Source organism: Bison bison, unplaced genomic scaffold (assembly GCF_000754665.1).
Source record: "Bison bison bison isolate TAMUID 2011002044 unplaced genomic scaffold, Bison_UMD1.0 scf7180017864487, whole genome shotgun sequence".
In the NCBI taxonomy this organism is placed as follows: Eukaryota; Metazoa; Chordata; class Mammalia; order Artiodactyla; family Bovidae; genus Bison; species Bison bison.
In genome coordinates this window covers 2846496-2864972 of record NW_011495047.1, presented here as the reverse complement: position 1 = coordinate 2864972, position 18477 = coordinate 2846496, and the positions used below count along the sequence as shown (strand labels likewise).

At 38.8% G+C, this 18477-nt stretch overlaps 2 protein-coding genes across 3 annotated transcripts in view; one reads left to right on the top strand and one right to left on the bottom strand.

Moving 5' to 3' along the window:
- MUT (methylmalonyl CoA mutase) overlaps window positions 1–4218 on the bottom strand; it is a 41142-nt gene extending 36924 nt beyond the window's left edge. Inside the window, exon 1 of one of the 2 annotated variants that reach the window (XM_010863042.1) lies at window positions 4012–4218. The gene's annotated coding sequence lies outside the window, so the exon portion shown is untranslated. The remainder of the gene's footprint in view (window positions 1–4011) is intronic. The other variant, XM_010863040.1, reaches the window with a different exon arrangement.
- Window positions 4219–4294: 76 nt separating this feature from the next.
- The window catches only part of CENPQ (centromere protein Q), a 17861-nt gene continuing 3678 nt past the window's right edge, over window positions 4295–18477 (top strand). Inside the window, exons 1-6 of the mRNA XM_010863039.1 lie at window positions 4295–4383; window positions 8996–9135; window positions 9921–9975; window positions 11311–11437; window positions 14771–14839; window positions 16594–16723. Of these exons, the coding sequence (XP_010861341.1) occupies window positions 9034–9135; window positions 9921–9975; window positions 11311–11437; window positions 14771–14839; window positions 16594–16723 (483 nt within the window). The 5' untranslated portion in view covers window positions 4295–4383; window positions 8996–9033. The remainder of the gene's footprint in view (window positions 4384–8995; window positions 9136–9920; window positions 9976–11310; window positions 11438–14770; window positions 14840–16593; window positions 16724–18477) is intronic.

The window sequence follows — 18477 nt, the reverse complement described above, 5'->3', positions numbered from 1 at the left end:
AATATTCAGGACTGATTTCCCTTAGGATGGACTGGTTGGATCTCCTTGTTGTCCAAGGGACTCTCAAGAGTCTTCTCCAACACCACAGTTCAAAAGCATCAATTCTTCGATGCTCAGCTTTCTTTATAGTCCAACTCTCACATCCATACATGACTACTGGAAAAACCATTGCTTTGACTAGACAGACCTTTGTTGGCAAAGTAATGTCTTGCTTTTTAAAAGCTGTCTAGGTTGGTCATAACTTTTCTTCCAAGGAGCAAGCGTCTCTAAATTTCATGGCTGAAGTCACCATCTGCAGTGATTTTGGAGCCCAAAAAAATAAAGTCTGTCACTGTTTCCACTGTTGCCCCATCTATTTGTCATGAAGTGATGGGACTGAATGCCATGATCTTAGTTTTCTGAATGTTGAGCTTTAAGCCAACTTTTTCACTCTCCTCTTCCACTTTCATCAAGAGGCTCTTTAGTTCTTCTTCACTTTCTGCCTTAAGGGTGATATCATCTGCATATCTGTGGTTATTGATATTTCTCCCAGCAATCTTGATTCCAGCTTGTACTTCTTCCAGCCCAGTGTTTCTCATGATGTATTCTGCATATAAGTTAAATAAGCAGGGTGACAATATACAGCATCGACATACTCCTTTCCTGATTTGGAACCAGTCTGTTGTCCTATGTCCAGTTCTAACTGTTACTTCCTGACCTGCATATAGATTACTCAGGAGGCAGGTCAGGTGGTCTGGTATTCCCATCTCTTGAAGAATTGTTCGCCGTTTGTTGTGATCCACACAGTTAAAGGCTTTGGCATAGTCAATAAAGCAGAGGCAGATGTTTCTCTGGAACTCTCTTGCTTTTTCGATGATCCAGTGGATGCTGGCAATTTGATACCTGGCTCCTCTGTCTTTTCTCAATCCAGCTTGAATATATGGAAGTTCACAGTTCACATACTAAAGCCTGGCTTGGAGAATTTTGAGCATTACTTTGCATGCATGTGAGATGAGTGCAATTGTGCAGTATTTTGAGCATTCTTTGGCATTGCCTTTCTTTGGGATTGGAATGAAAACTGACCTTTTCCAGTCCTGTGGCCACTGCTGAGTTTTCCAAATTTGCTGGCATATTGAGTGCAGCACTTTCACAGCATCATCTTTCAGGATTGGAATAGCTCAACTGGAATTCCATCACCTCCACTAGCTTTGTTCGTAGTGATGCTTTCTAAGGCCCACTTGACTTCACATTCCTGGATGTCTGGCTCTAAGTGAGTGATCACACCATTGCGGTTATCTGGGTCAAGAAGATCTGTTTTGTGTAGTTCTGTGTATTCTTGCCACCTCTTCTTAATATCTTCTGTTTCTGTTAGGTCCCTACCATTTCTGTCCTTTATTGTGCCCACCTTTGCATGAAATGTTTCTTTGGTATCTCTAATTTTCTTGAAGAGATCTCTAGTCTTTCCCATTCTATTGTTTTCCTCTATTTCTTTGCATTGATCACTTGAGGAAGGCTTTCTTATCTCTCCTTGCTATTCTTTGGAACTCTGCATTCAAATGAGTATATCTTTCCTTTTCTCCTTTGCCTTTAGCTTCTCTTCTTTTCATAGCTGTTTGTAAGCCCTCCTCAGACAACCATTTTGCATTTTTGCATTTCTTTTTTGGGGAGATGGTCTTGATCACTGTCTCCTGCACAATGTCACAAACCTCCGAACCTCCGGCCATAGTCCTTCAGGCAACTCTTTGTCTATCAGATCTAATCCCTTGAATCTATTTGTCACTTCCACTGTAAGGGATTTGATTTAGGTCATACCTGAATGGTCTAATGGTTTTCCCTACTTTCTTCAATTTAACTCTGAATTTGGCAATAAGGAGTTCATGATTTGAGCTACAGTCAGCTCCCGGTCTTGTTTTTGCTGACTGTATAGAGCTTCTCCATCTTTGGCTGCAAAGAATATAATCAACCTAATTTCAGTGTTGACCATCTGGTGATGTCCATGTGTAGAGTCATCCCTTATATTGTTGGAAGAGGGTGTTTGCTATGACCAGTGCGTTCTCTTGGCAAAACTCTGTTAGCCTTTGCCCTGCTTCATTCTGTACTCCAGGGCCAAATTTGCCCGTTACTCCAGGTATTTCTTGACTTCCTACTTTTGCATTCCAGTTCCCTATAATGAAAAGGACATCTTTTTGGGGTGTTAGTTCTAGAAGGTCTTATAGGTCTTCATAGAACCGTTCAGCTTCACCTTCTTCAGCTTATTGGTTGGAGCATAGACTTGGATCACTGTGATACTGAATGGTTTGCCTTGGAAACAAATAACAGATCATTCTGTCATTTTTGAGATTGCATCCAAGTACTGAATTTCAGACTCTTTTGTTGACGATGATGGCTACTCCATTTCTTCTAAGGGATTCTTGCCCACAGTAGTAGATACAGTGGTCATCTGAGTTAAATTCACCCATTCCAGTCCATTTTAGTTCACTGATTCCTAAAATGTTGATGTTCACTCTTGCCATCTCCTTTTTGACCACTTCCAATTTACAACCAGTCCATCCTAAAGGAAATCAGTCCTGGGTGTTCATTGGAAGGACTAATGCTAAAGCTGAAACTCCAATACTTTGGCCACCTCATGCGAAGAGTTGACTCATTGGAAAAGACCTTGATGCTAGGAAAGATTGAAGGCGGAAGGAGAAGGGGACAACAGAGGATGAGATGGCTGGATGGCATCACCGACTTGATGGACACGAGTTTGAGTAAACTCCGGGAGTTGGTGATGGACAGGGAGGCCTGGCATGCTGCAATTCATGGGGTCACAAGGAGTCGGACACGACTGAGTGGCTGAACTGAACAGAGATGAATTTACCTTGATTCATGGACCTAACATTCCAGGTTTCTATGCAATATTGCTCTTTACACTGTTGCAGGTAGAGCTTTACAAAATGCAGGTAGGGCTTTCCTAAACCTGGATAAATGATAGGAAACAGCCCTATGTAGGTGAGTTCCTGAAAATCGCATGGCAAATTGGTAAAGACTGGAAATAGACATCATTTTTAGATAAGAACACAACTTTGGCTGATGGAAACAGGATTTCTGAAATTTTCTCAAAAGATCCATCAACAGACACTTTAAGCAACCAAAGAAATAATATGCAAAGCAAATATAATAAGTTACAAGTGATTAAAATGTGTGAAAGAGCAACAGTGAAGCAACATTTGCCCTAATGATGAAGCAACATCTGCCACACCCTCAAAAAAATACGGGTAAAACACCTACATACAGTTCTGAATCAAATCCCTTTCAAATTTGTTTACACGGGATTCTACTTTAACAGCTAGCCGCCTCCAATGTTCAGCCAACTTAGGTGAGAGAGGACAACACAGAGCATGCAAATTAAATTTAGTATCAGCATAAATAAGTCTTTAAACATAAAATACTGGGAGAAAAATCAACAAGTGATTTAAAATTTAACACACACAAATATATTACTCAGAGTTTGGTGCGTATAAAAGATTGCTCTCTTTCCAGATAAAAACGAGAACAAGTTAGCAATTTACACTTTCGTGTACGTTTAGACCTGTCTTTCCACTTCTCCCCATCACCTACATCTGTACACTGAAAGAAACTTCCAATTCCGCCACCTCTCACACACACACACACAAAAAAACCTCACAACCACCGCGGCCTCGAAGGAGGCAGCTCTGGAGAGAGCATATCCCTCTAGAACCCTATAATCGCTCTCTGCCCAGAGGAACTCCGGGGTTCCTGGGTAACCAGGGAAGACGGCAATATGGCCTCTGGGAAATTAAAAGCACCTTCTTTTCTGCAGTACCTCTGAACTTTCACAGACCTCACTGAAAGAGAGAGGACAGTGGAGCATCTAAACCTAAGAAGAGGGTAGAGCAGCGTGGGATCCCTTCTCAGCAGTAAAGAAGGAGGAAGTTGGGAGTTGGGAAGAGAGAAAGGACAACTTTCTCCGGGGACAACTAAGGGTGGGGAGGAGCCTGAAAAATGGAGGGATCTGAAAGGCAGACGTGCCTCAAGGTGCACGGTCTTACTCACGGGTCGGCCTGTCTCAGACCGAAGCCTTGGAAGAAGATGGCTGGACCTAGGCACCCCGAGCTCTGCAAATCAAAAGTCCCCAAAGCAGGGCCCAGGACCAAGCAAGTGCAAAGGCCAACGGGATGGGATGGGATGGGGGCGTCGGCCGACCGCCCTCTTTCCAACCAATCCCGTCACGCTCTCGTGGGCGCGCTCCTGATGACGTTGGGGGCGTGGACAGATGCCCGCCACTCCCCCCAGGCGTTTCCGGTTTCTATGTGCTCACTTCCGGGCTTCCGCAGCTTTGGATGGTTTGGGCGCGAAATGCTCTGAGCACAGCTCCTGAAAGGATTCAAGGATCAGTTTTTGGTGAGTAGTCAAAGCGCTTCGCTCGCCGGTGGCTCCAGTTTGGGAGATAAGTTTTGCGGCCAACACGTTTGTGGCAAACTTGGCGGGTTGTGTTTGAGGAGTTTCAGGTGTTTCAAAAGGAGAGGGGGAGATCCGAACAGGTTTGCCTTTCGCAGCCAGGGATAAACAAAGTACTGTTTGATTCGCAAACAGGGAGTGAAGCCACGCATGTTTCCACCCTCCCTTCCCCGAATCATCCTCATCTTCGTCCTGCTTCCTTACTCTTGCCCGCAGTCAGTCGTGGAGCGAAGTGCAGCGTTAGTGATGAGTGCCTTTGCGCCTTAAGGAAACTGCGGTTGGCAGCGTCGCTACCCCGAGGCATCAGTTGCAAAAAGTAAACACTGCGTATTTGCAAGTTTTGGCAGATGTCGTGTTCACCTATTGTACCTTAGAGAATTAGGTTGGTGGTTTCCACGAGTTTCAGCAAGCTGACAAAGAAAAACAAGACAACCTAGAATGCTTCCCTGTTTCCTACAGGGTAAAGAATACATTCTTTACTGCAGTACGTAGTCTGGCCGCAAACTACAGTTCGAGTCTTTCTTCTGCCCGTTGCCTCTGCACATGTCAAAGCCTCTCTGAATTTTCCCTGAACAGACTGACTTCTTTTGACCTGCCAATGGGCTTTTTTTCCTCTCAGCTACTTTACTTCCCTTTCTTCTGGCTAAATATTTCAAAGTGTAATTCATATACTATTTTTTTTCTCTGAGTACCGTATATCCCCCCATGCACACACCAGTTTGAGATATGCACTCGTCTAACATTTGTTGCACTGTGTATAATTGACTATACACGGAAACTGTTTTCATATCTGTCTCTGCCTACTACCACTTGTGGTTGTTATTAGGTCACTAAGTCGTGACCATCCAATTCTTTGATGCCCCGTGGACTGCAGCACACCAGGCTCCCTTGTCCTTCACTGTCTCCTGGAGTTTGCTCAAATTTGTGTCTGTTGAGTCAGTGATGCTATCCAGCCGTCTCATCCTCTGCCTCCCCCTTCTTCTTTTGCCTTCAGTCTTGCCCAGCATCAGGGTCTTTTCCAGTGAATCAGCTCTTGACATCAGTTGGCCAAAGTACTGGAGCTTTAGCTTCAGCATCAGTCCTTCCAATGAATATTAGGGTTGATTTTCTTTAGCATTGACTGGTTTGACCTCCTTGCAGTTCAAGGGACTCTCAAAAGTCTTCTCCAACACCACAGTTCAAAAGCATCAATTCTAAAGAGCTCAACCTTTTTTATGGTCCAACTCTCACATCCATATGTGACTACCAGAAAAACCATAGCTTGACTGTACGGACCTTTGTCAGCAAAGTGATGTCTCTGCTTTTTAATAGGCTGTTTATCATAGCTTTTCTTCCAAGGAGCAAGCATCTTTTAATGTCATGGCTGGAGAGATCATCCTCAGTGATTTTGAAGCCCAAAAAAATAAAATCTGTCACTGCTTCCATTTTTTTCCCTCTGCCATAAAGTGATGGGACTGGAAGCCATGATCTTAGTTTTTTGTATGCTGAGTTTCAAACCAACTTTTTCACTCTCCTCTTTTATCCTCATCAGGAACCTCTTTAGTTTCTTTGCTATATGGCTTATTGCTTCAAGTATGTATCAATGAAAATAGAGCTTTCCAGATGGTCTGTGGTAAATGACCAATTTTTTTGTTATTGTTGCTTTAATTTTTAATCCGTCACCACAACTGCTACTTTTGTAAAATACAATAAAGAAAAATTACTAGTCAAATCCATGAAACATACAAGGAAGAACCCCAGTGTAAGCCATAAATTTGGGGTGATATGTATCATTGTTGGTTCATGGATTGTAGTAAATGCACCGCTCTGGTAAGGGATTTGATAGTAGGGAAGGTGGGGTGGATATATTCAAATTTTATATTCAAATTCTGCTTAGTTTCTCTAAAACTTATCTTAAAAAGTCTCTCTTTAAATGAATTACCAGAAAAATTAAACTTTAAAAAAATAAAGCCAGTTATTTTTTGACCAGACCGAACATTCTTAAAATTGTTGTCAAGTTGCTATAAAAGTTTCTAAATGAACATTTTTAATTTCTGTACTTAAAAGAACTGTAGCACTGAATTACATGTTATTGAATAAAGAATATCAAGAAAAATGATTAACAAAACCAAACTATAAATAAGTGCCAAATGAGAGAGACCATAAGAGCCTACAGACTTTTAGAGAGCAATGAGGGAAAGTGGTTAGGAAGGTTTTCAGAAGCAGATGGCCCACAGTCTGAGAGGGGGGTGGGCACAGACATGAGAGTGGAGCTCAGGTAGAACTAGTGCATTATTCACAGTGTGTTCAGAAAATCAAGTCTAGCTGGAGAGGGAGATTCATTTGAGGAGTCGTGGGAGAGAAGTATGGAAAGTTTGGCAAGGCTAGGTTGTTGAGGACTGCAAATGTCATGGTAAAGAGTTTGGGTATTATGAGGTGGGTATTATTTAAGGGTTTTTATTTTTTAATTTAAAAAGAAATCACTTATTTTCTTACTGAATTTAGAATTGGAAACAGCTAGTAGGGTTGATTTTTTACTTTTCCATGCAGTATCAGCTGCAGCCTGTTGGCTCAGGTACATGCACGAGGCTGGCAAGTTGATGCTAGCTATTGGTTGGAAATTTAGCTGGGGCTTTTGGCTAGGTCCTCAGTTCCTCTCTATGTTGACTTTCCTCATAGAGTGTTAGCTGGGTTTCAAGAGCAAATATTCCAAGCAAGGGGTAGTGGCAGCTACTAATCTGTTCATGTTTGGCCGGGAAACTGGTACAGCATCATTTCCACCATATTCTACCACTTAAACTACTGCAGGGTCTATGAGATTTAAGACAAGGGGACATAGACTACACCTCTCAATAACAGGAGTGAGAAGGAATTTGTACCATTTTTAGTCTCCTGAATGGAATGGAATGAGGAGTAAATCTTTGCCCTCAATGGTTCCTTCACCTGGATGCTTTTCTCTAGTGAACAGCCTGAACTCCTGTACATGGCAGCCCTTCCAGGAGAGGTCCTGGAGCAAATATGGATTGGTTTCCAAGTAGGGGAAGTAAAGGGCATGAGTGTTCAGTTAAGAGAATTAGACATTTCAAGAATGAAGCAGAGGAGACTGGTATAGTATAAGGTACCACATTGTTCAAGAGCAGAGTAAAGTGTATTTTAGCTTCCACTGTGTTTTGTGAATGTGAGAGTTGGACCATAAAGAAGGCTGAGCACTGAAGTGTTGATGCTTTTGAACTGTGGTGTTGTAGAAGACTCTTGAGAGTCCCTTGGACTGCAGGGAGATCAAACCAGTCAATCCTAAAGGAAATCAATCCTGAATATTCATTGGAGAGACTGATGCTGAGTCTGAAGCTCTGATACTTTGATCACTTGATGCAAAGAGCTGACTCATTGTATAAGACCTGATACTGGGAAAGATTGAAGGTAGAAGGAGAAGGGCACAGCAGAGGACTAGACGCTTGGATGGCATCACCAACTCAATGGACATGAGTTTCAGCAAGCTCCGGGAGATGGTGAAGGACAGGGAAGCCTGGCGTTCTGCAGTCCATGGGGTCGCAAAGAGTCAGACACGACTGAGCAACTGAAGAACTGTATTTTGTAACTGATTTGATATGTAGTCCCTAAGTATAGTTCATGATCTTTCAGTTGATTCTTTCCCACCATTTTGAGGGTGGGGGGAAAGCTTGAACTTTTCCTTTTAAAATTTGAGGGAATAGATTTATTCAGAGTACCTTCTTTGTCTGTTTCTAAATCTGCATATATAACTGTGTTAATGTAATTAACTTTGAATTTTTAGAAAAGAAATTGTGACTGATTTATTTATATATCTAATTGTGTGTGTGTGTGTAATGTACATACCACACATATTTGGGGGGGGGATGTGTGTGCATGTCCACATACTGTACCTAACTCTAAACTGTCTACTCCTTATGGTCTAATGCAGAAATGAGTATTTTATTCTTCTGTTTCTTTTAGCAGAGATGAGTTTGGTGTGAAGAATCTTTGTTATAATTCTTGCAACCTAGCAAGAATTATAGCCTAAATCCTTAAGAGGGAATTTACCACATGAATTTCTACAGTGTAGACTCATGGTATAATCCTACAAGTTACCTCCTCCCATCTTTGGCATAAATCTGTCTGTGTGTGTGCTGAGTCACGTAGAATGATGAATCCGTTAAGCCTAAAGTAAGACCTAAATGTTACTCTGAGTTGACATAATCTGTGACCAGAAAAAAACAATTCAGCACTTTATATTTCCCTTTTCTTGGATTTCAGCATGGAGATAACATTATTGTATGGGGGAGTATAAAGAAATGTGAAAGTGGTTTTATATGACTTTTTAAGGCCATACAAATGGCAGAAATTTTTTAATGAAATTGAATTAGACATCTTTAATGAGAACCAGCATTATTTATTTTAAAATATGTTTAAATGCTTTAAAAACACACAATACTATCCCAAAACTTTCATTCTGATTTTTTAAAGGCAAACTTGGAACATTTATAGGTAGTCCTTTTAACAAAATATTTGTAATAAAACAAGTCTTAAGCATTTTTCTGTGTCCTTTTCATCTTTACAGATTTGAAAAACTGTTACATTTGTTCTGTTTAAATCAAGATGTCTAGCAAAGCAAATAATTCCAAGAAAAAGTCTCAACAGTTAAAAAGAAATCCAAAAAGAAAAACTGATGATGAAGAAGCAGAATTACCAGGGAAAAAGGTAATCATTCAGGACTTATTCAAAGAGTTTATCATTCAGGACTCTGGTAAAAATATCATCTGTTCTGTATAAAGGAGAATGTGAAGACTAAAGGTCAGCTTTACTACAAATTATAGTAATTTATATTCCATATATATGGTTATGTGGGAGCTGCTGCAACATGATTTATAAAAACTTGCAGATAAAGATTTTTTACTTCTTTTCTAAAATATTAATCAGAAAATTCTTTGGGGAAGATGCTATGGGACATCGCTAAGGTGTTCAAATGGGAATACTGGTAATAAAGTGTAATAAAGTGAATATGGCATTCATATATTAAAAGACAAGAGAATCTGTCAGTAGGTGGAAGAGATTTTTATTAACATAGAGAAAAATTAGTCGGAGAGGAATTAGCTTCTTCCTGCCATAATTTTGTCCCTCTCTTATAAAAGAAATAATCAGCATTTTTTTCTCTGTATTAGGTAATGCCTATATTTTTCTGTTTTGCAGGAAAAGTATTTAACACTATTTCCCAGGCAAAATAAGTAATGATTTCTTTAAAACATTCTTTAGCACCATATGAAATTCTGTTATACATTATCACCATTGTTCAGAAGTTGCTTTAGTATATCCTCCACTTGTGATAAATGCACACCTTTTGCTGTAGAAATAGCAATATACTTTTTTTCATCTTTCCAGAAGGTGTATGAATTCCCTCCAACATGCATGACAAATCTATTGCAAAAGCAGTATCTTTTTATCTAGTGCTTAATTGTGCGTGCATGTTTGTGTGTTTTTCTCTCTAGGTTAGAAACACAGTGAAAAAAAATAAAAATCATCCAAAACATCTCTCTTCTGAAGGTATTTCTTTTCTATGTTTTGTTTCACCATATCTTTCTCAAGCTATACCTATTTATGAAAAAGTTCTCAGCATCTTGCTTATGAATTCTGCATAAGCGAAACATAGTAATAAATGGTAGCATTCTCATTTTTGCAAGAATACGTAGTGCTGGTTAGTCAGATACCTAGGTCAGCTAAAATTTTACTTACCACCACTAGCAAAATACTGTGTGGGTTTCTAAATTGAAAGGAACTAGAGAAATTCAAAGTATACAACAGTCTGACTTACTCTGATTTGTGATATAGAGACACACCTACTGATTTCTCTTTGAGACAAATACCCTGTTCTGCTACCACTGTTTAGATTAGATTGGAGCTAAGTTTGTCTAGAGTAAATTAGTTTGGAGTGAACATCTTTACTTAAATATCACTTCATCATGGAAGAATTTTCTACCTCCTCACCCAGGAACAGGTTAGGTCCTCTGGTTTTGTACTTACATAATGAACAGTGTTTTTTCTTTTGTAATGCTTTGCATACCTGTAACTCTAATTATTTAATCTCCCTTCTCTCCAAAGTGAATTTTCATGTAAGCCAATAGTGTATCTCTTTTGTTTATTTATTACAAGCAGAACAATGTCAGTAACCTACCAGACACTCAGTATCTGTTCTTGGTTTGGTTAATTTCCTTTGTTCCAGTTGCCATCCAACATATGACAAAAAGCGTTTTCCTAGTCTTCTCAATAAGTCCTTTGCTGCTACTGCTGCTAAGTCACTTCAGTCGTGTCTGACTCTGTGCGACCCCATAGACAGCAGCCCACCAGGCTTCCCCGTCCCTGGGATTCTCCAGGCAAGAACACTGGAGTGGGTTGCCATTTCCTTCTCCAATGCATGAAAGGGAAAAGTGAAAGTGAAGTCGCTCAGTTGTGTCCGACTCTGTGCGACCCCATGGACTGCCGCCTACCAGGCTCCTCCATCCATGGGATTCTCCAGGCAAGAGTACTGGAGTGGGGTGCCATTGCCTTCTCCGAATAAGTCCTTTAATTCAGGTCATTTCTGAGAACCAGACTTTTATGCTGAATCCTAGTAATTGCAGCTTGGTTCTTCATTTAAAATTGTCTTGCGTTTCTGTCTGCAGTATCAGCTAATAGTATTTAAGTTAACACAATAACAACATATTCAACACCTGGCATTTTATGACTATGCAGTAAAAAAAGAAATTAAACAGCTAATACAGCTTTATAGTATTGTGGTTCTCACAATTCCATTGGCTCTTTTTAGATAAACTTGTCCTTGAATAACTTTATAAATAAAAATATACACATTTCTAGATTAACCACAGTCTCTTCTTTGACCAGTGACAAGACAAACAAAGCATACTACTCTAAAACAGGTAAAGATAGCATCCAACAAGAGACAAACCTGGCAGCCTCTTTCGAAGAGTAGCAGAGAGCATTTGCAAACTATGATGGAATCTGTAGTAATGTGAGTATGAAATATTTTCCATTTCACTGTTTTCATTTCTACTTATGTTTCCTACAAACAGTATCCTTTTAAATACTGTTGTCTACTTTATGGTGATACGGTGTTTTTCTCTTTCACGAGAAGGTTTTTTTAATGTCTTTTGATGGCCTTAGCCTTCAGTTAAAAAAAGCCTTTATTAATGTCAGAAACTTGGAATTTTATCGCTGAAATAAAAATGAAATCTACATGGCCTAATCTGCTCTCTGTAAACTTAAAACTTTTTTCTGTCAAGAGGGATACTTCAGGAAGAAGTTTGCTCAAATTGAACTTTATATGGAAGCAGTGCTAGCAGGAATACAGAGATAAGACTCGGCCATCAAGGCACTGAAATCCATGAGAAGAGGCATATAAATTAGTTACAATGATATAATATGATAAAAAGAACTTAGATTATTCAGTTCAGTTCAGTTGCTCAGTCGTGTATGACTCTTTGCAACCCCATGAACTGTAGCACACCAGGCCTCCCTGTCCATCACCAGCTCCCAGAGTTCACCCAAACCCATGTCCATCGAGTTGGTGATGCCATCCAGCCATCTCATTTTCTGTCATCCCCTTCTCCTCCTGCCCTCAATCCTTCCCAGCATCACGGTTTTTTCAAATGAGTCAGCTCTTCATATCAGGTGGTCAAAGTATTGGAGTTTCAGCTTCAACATCAGCCCTTCCAATGAACACCCAGGACTGATCTCCTTTAGGATGGACTAGTTGGATCTCCTTGCAGTCCAAGGGACTCTCAAGAGTCTTCTCCAACACCACAGTTCAAAAGCATCGATTCTTCAGCGCTTAGCTTTCTTTATAGTCCAATTCTCACATCCATACACGATCACTGGAAAGACCGTAGCCTTGACTAGATGGACCTTTGTAGGCAAAGCAATGTCTCTACTTTTCAATATGCTGTCTAGGTTGGTCATAACTTTCCTTCCAAGGAGTAAGCATCCTTTAATTTCATGGCTGCAGTCACCATCTGCGGTGATTTTGAAGCCCAGAAAAATAAAGTCAGCCACTTTTTCCACTGTCTCCCAACTATTTGCCATGAAGTGATGGGACTGGATGCCATGACCTTAGTTTTCTGAATGTTGAGCTTTGAGCCAACTTTTTCACTCTCCTCTTTCATTTTCCTCAAGAGGCTCTTTAGTTCTTTTTCACTTTTTGCCATAAGGGTGGTGTTATCTGCATATCTTAGGTTATTGATATTTCTCCTGGCAATCTTAATTATAGCTTGTGCTTCCTCCAGCCCAGTGTTTCTGATGATTTACTCTACATATAAGTTAAATAAGCAGGGTGACAATATACAGCCTTGATGTACTCCTTTTCCTATTTGGAACCAGTCTGTTGTTCCATGTCCAGTTGTAACTGTTGCTTCCTGACCTGCATACAGATTTCTCAAGAGGCAGATCAGGTGGTCTGGTATTCCCATCTCTTTCAGAAGTTTCCAGTTTATTGTGATCCACACAGTCAAAGGCTTTGGCATAGTCAATAAAGCAGAAATAGATGTTTTTCTGGAACTCTCTTGCTTTTTCCATGATCCAGGGGATGTTGGCAATTTGATCTCTGGTTCCTTGGCCCTGTCTAAAAACAGCTTGAACATCTGAAGTTCACGGTTCACATATTGCTGAAGCCTAGCTTGGAGAATTTGAAGCATTACTTTAATAGCATGTGAGATGAGTGCAAGTGTGAGGTAGTTTGAGCATTCTTTGGCATTGCCTTTCTTTGGGATTGGAATGAAAACTGACCTTTTCCAGTCCTGTGGCCACTGCTGAGTTTTCCAAATTTGCTGGCATATTGAGTGCAGCACTTTCACAGCATCATCTTTCAGGATTTGAAATAGCTCAACTGGAATTCCATCACCTCCACTAGCTTTGTTTGTAATGATGCTTCCTAAGGCCCACTTGACTTCTCATTCCAGGATGTCTGGCTCTGGGTGAGTGATCACACCATCGTGATTATCTTGGTTGTGAAGATCTTTTTTGTATAGTTCTTCTGTGTATTCTTGACACCTCTTCTTAATATCTTCTGCTTCTGTTAGGTCCATACCATTTCTGTCTTTATCGAGCCCATCTTTGCATGAAATGTTCCCTTGGTATCTCTAATTTTGTTGAAGAGATCTCTAGTCTTTCCCATTCTATTATTTTCCTCTATTTCTTTGCTTTGATCACTTGAGGAAAGCTTTCTTATCTCTCCTTGCTATTCTTTGGAACTCTGCATTCAAATGGGTATATCTTTCCTTTTCTCCTTTGCTTTTCACTTCTCTTCTTTTCACAGCTATTCGTAAGGCCTCCTGAGACAGCCATTTTGCTTTTTTGCATTTCTTTTTCTTGGGGATGGTCTTGATCACTGTCTTCTGTACAATGTCACAAACTTCTGTCCATAGTTCATCAGGCACTCTATCAGATCTAGTCCCTTAAATCTATTTCTCACTTCTACTATATAATCATAAGAGATTTGATTTAGACCATACCTGAATGGTCTAGTGGTTTTCCCTACTTTGTTCAATTAAGTCTGAATTTGGCAATAAGGAATTCATGATCCAAGCCACGGTCAGCTCCCGGTCTTGTTTTTGCTGACTATATAGAGCTTCTCCATCTTTGGCTACAAAGAATGTAATCAATCTGATTTCGGTGTTGCCCATCTGGTAATGTCTATGTGTAGTGTCTTCTCTTGTGTTGTTGGAAGAGGGTGTTTGTTATGACCAGTGCATTCTCCTGGCAAAACTCTATTAGCCTTTGCCCTGCTTCATTCTGTACTCCCAGGCCAGATATGCCTATTACTCCAGGTGTATCTTGACTTCCTACTTGTGCATTCCAGTCCCCTATAATGAAAAGGACGTCTTTTTGGGATGTTAGGTCTAGAAGGTCTTGTAGGTCTTCATAGAACCGTTCAGCTTCAGCTTCTTCAGCGTTACCGGTCGGGGCATAGACTTGGATTACCATGATATTGAATGGTTTGCCTTGGAAACGAAGAGATCATTTTGTCATTTTTGAGACTGCATCCAAGTACTACATTTCGGACTCTTGTTGACTATGATGGCTACTCCATTTCTTCTAAGGGATTCCTGCTCACAGTAGTAGATATAATGGTCATGAGTTAAATTCACCCGTTCCAGTCGATCTTAGTTCACTTAGATTATCCCTCTGCTTTAAATGCCCTTGACATAAAATAAAGTGATTGATTCTGCCTGGTTAGTGAGAAGGGGCACTTGAAAGGAATTAGAAAAAGTAAACAGATTATATTAGTGATTTTCAAACTAATATTTATTCAATCCCAATATTTATTCAATCCCTATTTTTTCTTTTCTAGATCAATTCTGAGTAACAGTATTAGAGAAAATAAACAAATTCAATATCATCTGAATTTCCTAAAGAAAAGGTAATATAGTTATACAATTAAAAAAACAGTTGAAACATAATTGGTTAAAATCCAGTCTGTTCTTGTGTTACCAAAACAGATATTTATGGAATATAAAAGTTTTTTATTTGGAGTTTTCATTCTTTTGTTGTGGTCATTTTAAGAAGATGAATGGTTTGGGAATATGTATTCTACCCTAAGCTGCTGCTGCATGGAATTCTGGAGTGGGTTGCCATTTCCTTCTCCAGAGGATCTTCCCAACCTAGCATCTTCCAAGTTAGTGTTTACCACAGGAACTCTTTATTTTGTAATTAGTCTCGTCTCTGCTTCTGTCTGCATGTTGTCTTCATTCTTTTAGACAAGTTGTCCTCAGTAGATTAGAACTGTATATATAGATATCTTCCTGTTTAGAAAGAGGCAAAAGAAAGCTCTTAGCCTCTTAGTTTCAGTTAGAATATTCTGGGTAATGGATTCTGATTGGCTTGGGTGATTTGCTTCTCGTACTGATTTTGTGACAAGAGCTGTTATGATTGATATAGATTGAATCATATATGCTTTTCCTTGTCATGAAACAATAGAGTTGCTAGTCAATAAAAATTAGCCACTATGCTTTCTAAAGGAACATATTTTGGGGAATTCTGACTTATAGATATACAATGTTGTAAATGGTGCTTAGATGTTGTTGACATAGTATTATGATAGGTATATTGTAACATGATAAACACTGGTTATATTTTTAGTTTAATAAGATTTTGTAGAATAACCTACAAATTTAGAACATTTGGAATGGTGAATGACCTTTATGCAAAACAGGTTTGATAAAGTTATAGAAAAAAACTGTTTATAAAGAGAATCTTTATTTTACTTAAACCAAACATTCAGACAGGTTTTGTTCTTATGGGCTAATGATGATTTGGGGAATAGCTGAAGTTTATCCTGACAGTTTAATGAAAAGTATGATTGATAGAGTTTAAACAACCTACTTTTTTCTTTATAAAAATTAATATTTTGAGTAAGATACCTGGAAGACAAATCTTGGGTTCCACTATTCTTCTAATTGCCTGCAAATCTCAAGTAGTAGGATTTTTTTTAGGATCCAGATACACTGTTACTAGTCAGAAGGAACCAAATTTAGATTTTGCTTCTTGATTTCTTCCTCATGGAACTCAAGAATCAAACCTGGGAAAGCTGTATTGCTGTCTGCTGGAAGTGAGGTTAGTCATGAGATTTGAAGGGGATTTTTTTTTTTTAGTTAGGAAAAAATCATTAGAGTAACTGATACAGGCATTCTCTTTTATTGGTCACATTCTGTGAAACAACGGAGATTTAAAGTTCAGAGTCATAGTTAAGACTAACAGAATAATGTTTCATCTCTTACCAGAAATTCACATTAAATGATAGACTTATGTACTGTAATAGTCCAGGAAACATATTTAGAAGATACAAGGAAATTTTTAGTATATTTTAAACTGTGTATAAATAATCAATTGTTAAATGTGTAAAATAGAAACTTTTCCTTTTATAAAGCAACCTAGGTACCCCATGATTTGTGGTAAATGTTAATCAATCAAAAGACTTAATGAGGATTTGTCAGGGCTTTTGGTCGGGGGCGGGGGGGTGAGGGGCTTACTGCTAAGATTAGCTGCTGTTAATAAAAGAATATTTCAGCCTTTAGAAATACGAGGGAAAGAAAAAGGGGACTACAGTATTTCAAATCAGAAACAATACTAATGGTACTCAAAAATAAGCAGTTATGTTTTTATTCTGTCCCAAAGATTGCTGCAACTGTGTGAAACCCTGAAAGTCCCTCCCAAAAAGCCACAAGATTTATCTCGTGTGTCAAGTCTACTGAAAATGGAAAGGGCACAGCACAGAGCTAATGAGGAAGGTCTGGCATCATTGCAGGTATGAAGTTTGAAAAGGGAGTTCATTATTAGGGGAAAGGGGAAGAGATTTAATTTAAAGTTTTAAAAATTATGTAATTCTTCTAGTAACTAGTACTACATCTTGGACAAGGTTTTTTATTAACTTTTTTTTTTTAATCAAAGCAAAACCTTTCAATTTTGGTCCTCTAAAGTTAAGACTATGTCTAATATATTTGTAATTAAGTAGCAGCCTTATTTTTTTTATCAGACTTTAAATATAGTGAACTTTCTTATTTTTGATTAGCAAGTTATAGGAATTCATCACTAAATGCTATAGAATTTCAAAACATGAGTTTTTCTGTCCTTCAGTGCTATTTATTGACAAGAAGAACACAATCATCATCATTATTTTTATAATCATTATAGATAACATGTAAGAAGAGCCTTCTATGTTCTTCTAGTCACTGTTCTAAGCACTTTACAGTTATAGCCATTAATGACTTAAAGAGGCTTGCACTATATTTCATGTTTTATAAATGTGAAAAAGAGAAATATTGGCACTTTTAGCTGAACCTTAGACAAACTGCTCACAGCTGTGATGCAGTCCTATTAGTCCAACTTTAGGGCATGTGATTTTTTATCTTTATCCTGTGGAAGGTAGTGAGAGATAATATTTGCTGTTAGGATAAACAACAGGCTTTTAATTAGTGGATACTTTAGCAATTAAGAAAAGCAATCTTAAGGGGCTTATTAAATAATTATTAAAACTAAAACAGATTGGACCATGTATCCCTTTGCTGTTTTGAAGTAGATTGTAGATCTGGTCTTTGGCAGCAGTTCAACTTTGTAAAGTAATAAGTCTGTTAATCTGTTACAAGGTGGTGGTAGTTTAAACAGGGGTTGCATCCCCAATGATTCAGCATTCACAAATAGGTCATTCCAGCTTTTCCATGTGATTGAGAATAAAAATGGAAGGGTTTATTTTTAAGCAGCAGATCTACTTGTAGATCTATAAATTACAGATTTATAAATTTGTAATTTATATACTGTAAATATATTGTAAACAATATATTTTGTAAATTTATATATATTGTAAATTTACGTTGTTGTTGTTCAGTCGCCAAGTCATGTCTGACTCTTAGAGACCTCAGGGACTGTAGCATGCCAGGCTTCCCTGTCCCTCACCATCTCCCGGAATTTGCCCGGTGATACCATCAACCATCTCATTCCTCTCCTTCTGCCTTCAGTCTTTCCCAGCACCACAGTCTTTTCCAGTGAGTCAGCTGTTTGCGTCAGGCAGCCAAATACTGGAGCTTCAGTTTCAGCGTCAGTCCTTCCAAAGAGTATTCAGGGTTTATTTCGTTTGATCTCCTTGCTTTCCAAGGGACTCTCAAGAGTCTTCTCCAACACCACAGTTCAAAAGCTCTGCCTTCTTTATTGCCCACTTTCACATCCATACATGACTACTGTAAATTTATAGAGTGGTATTTTTTAGTGGTTTTCTCACTTTCTTCATAGTGTGAGATTATATTTAACTTTCATTACAGTGTTACTTTGCAAGAGTATATTTCAGTACTGTCACTAGCTCCCCCACTTAATGAACAGTTGGGCAGCATAATATGGCTTTTTTTTTTTTTAATTTCAGCTTTGTTTGAGATATAAGTAGCAAAATGGTAAGATATCTAAAGTATACATCATGGTGATTTAATATATATATACATTGTGAAAGGATTTCCCCCGTCTTATTAATTAATGCATCTGTCACCTCACTGTTTTTTTTTTTTTTTTTTTTTT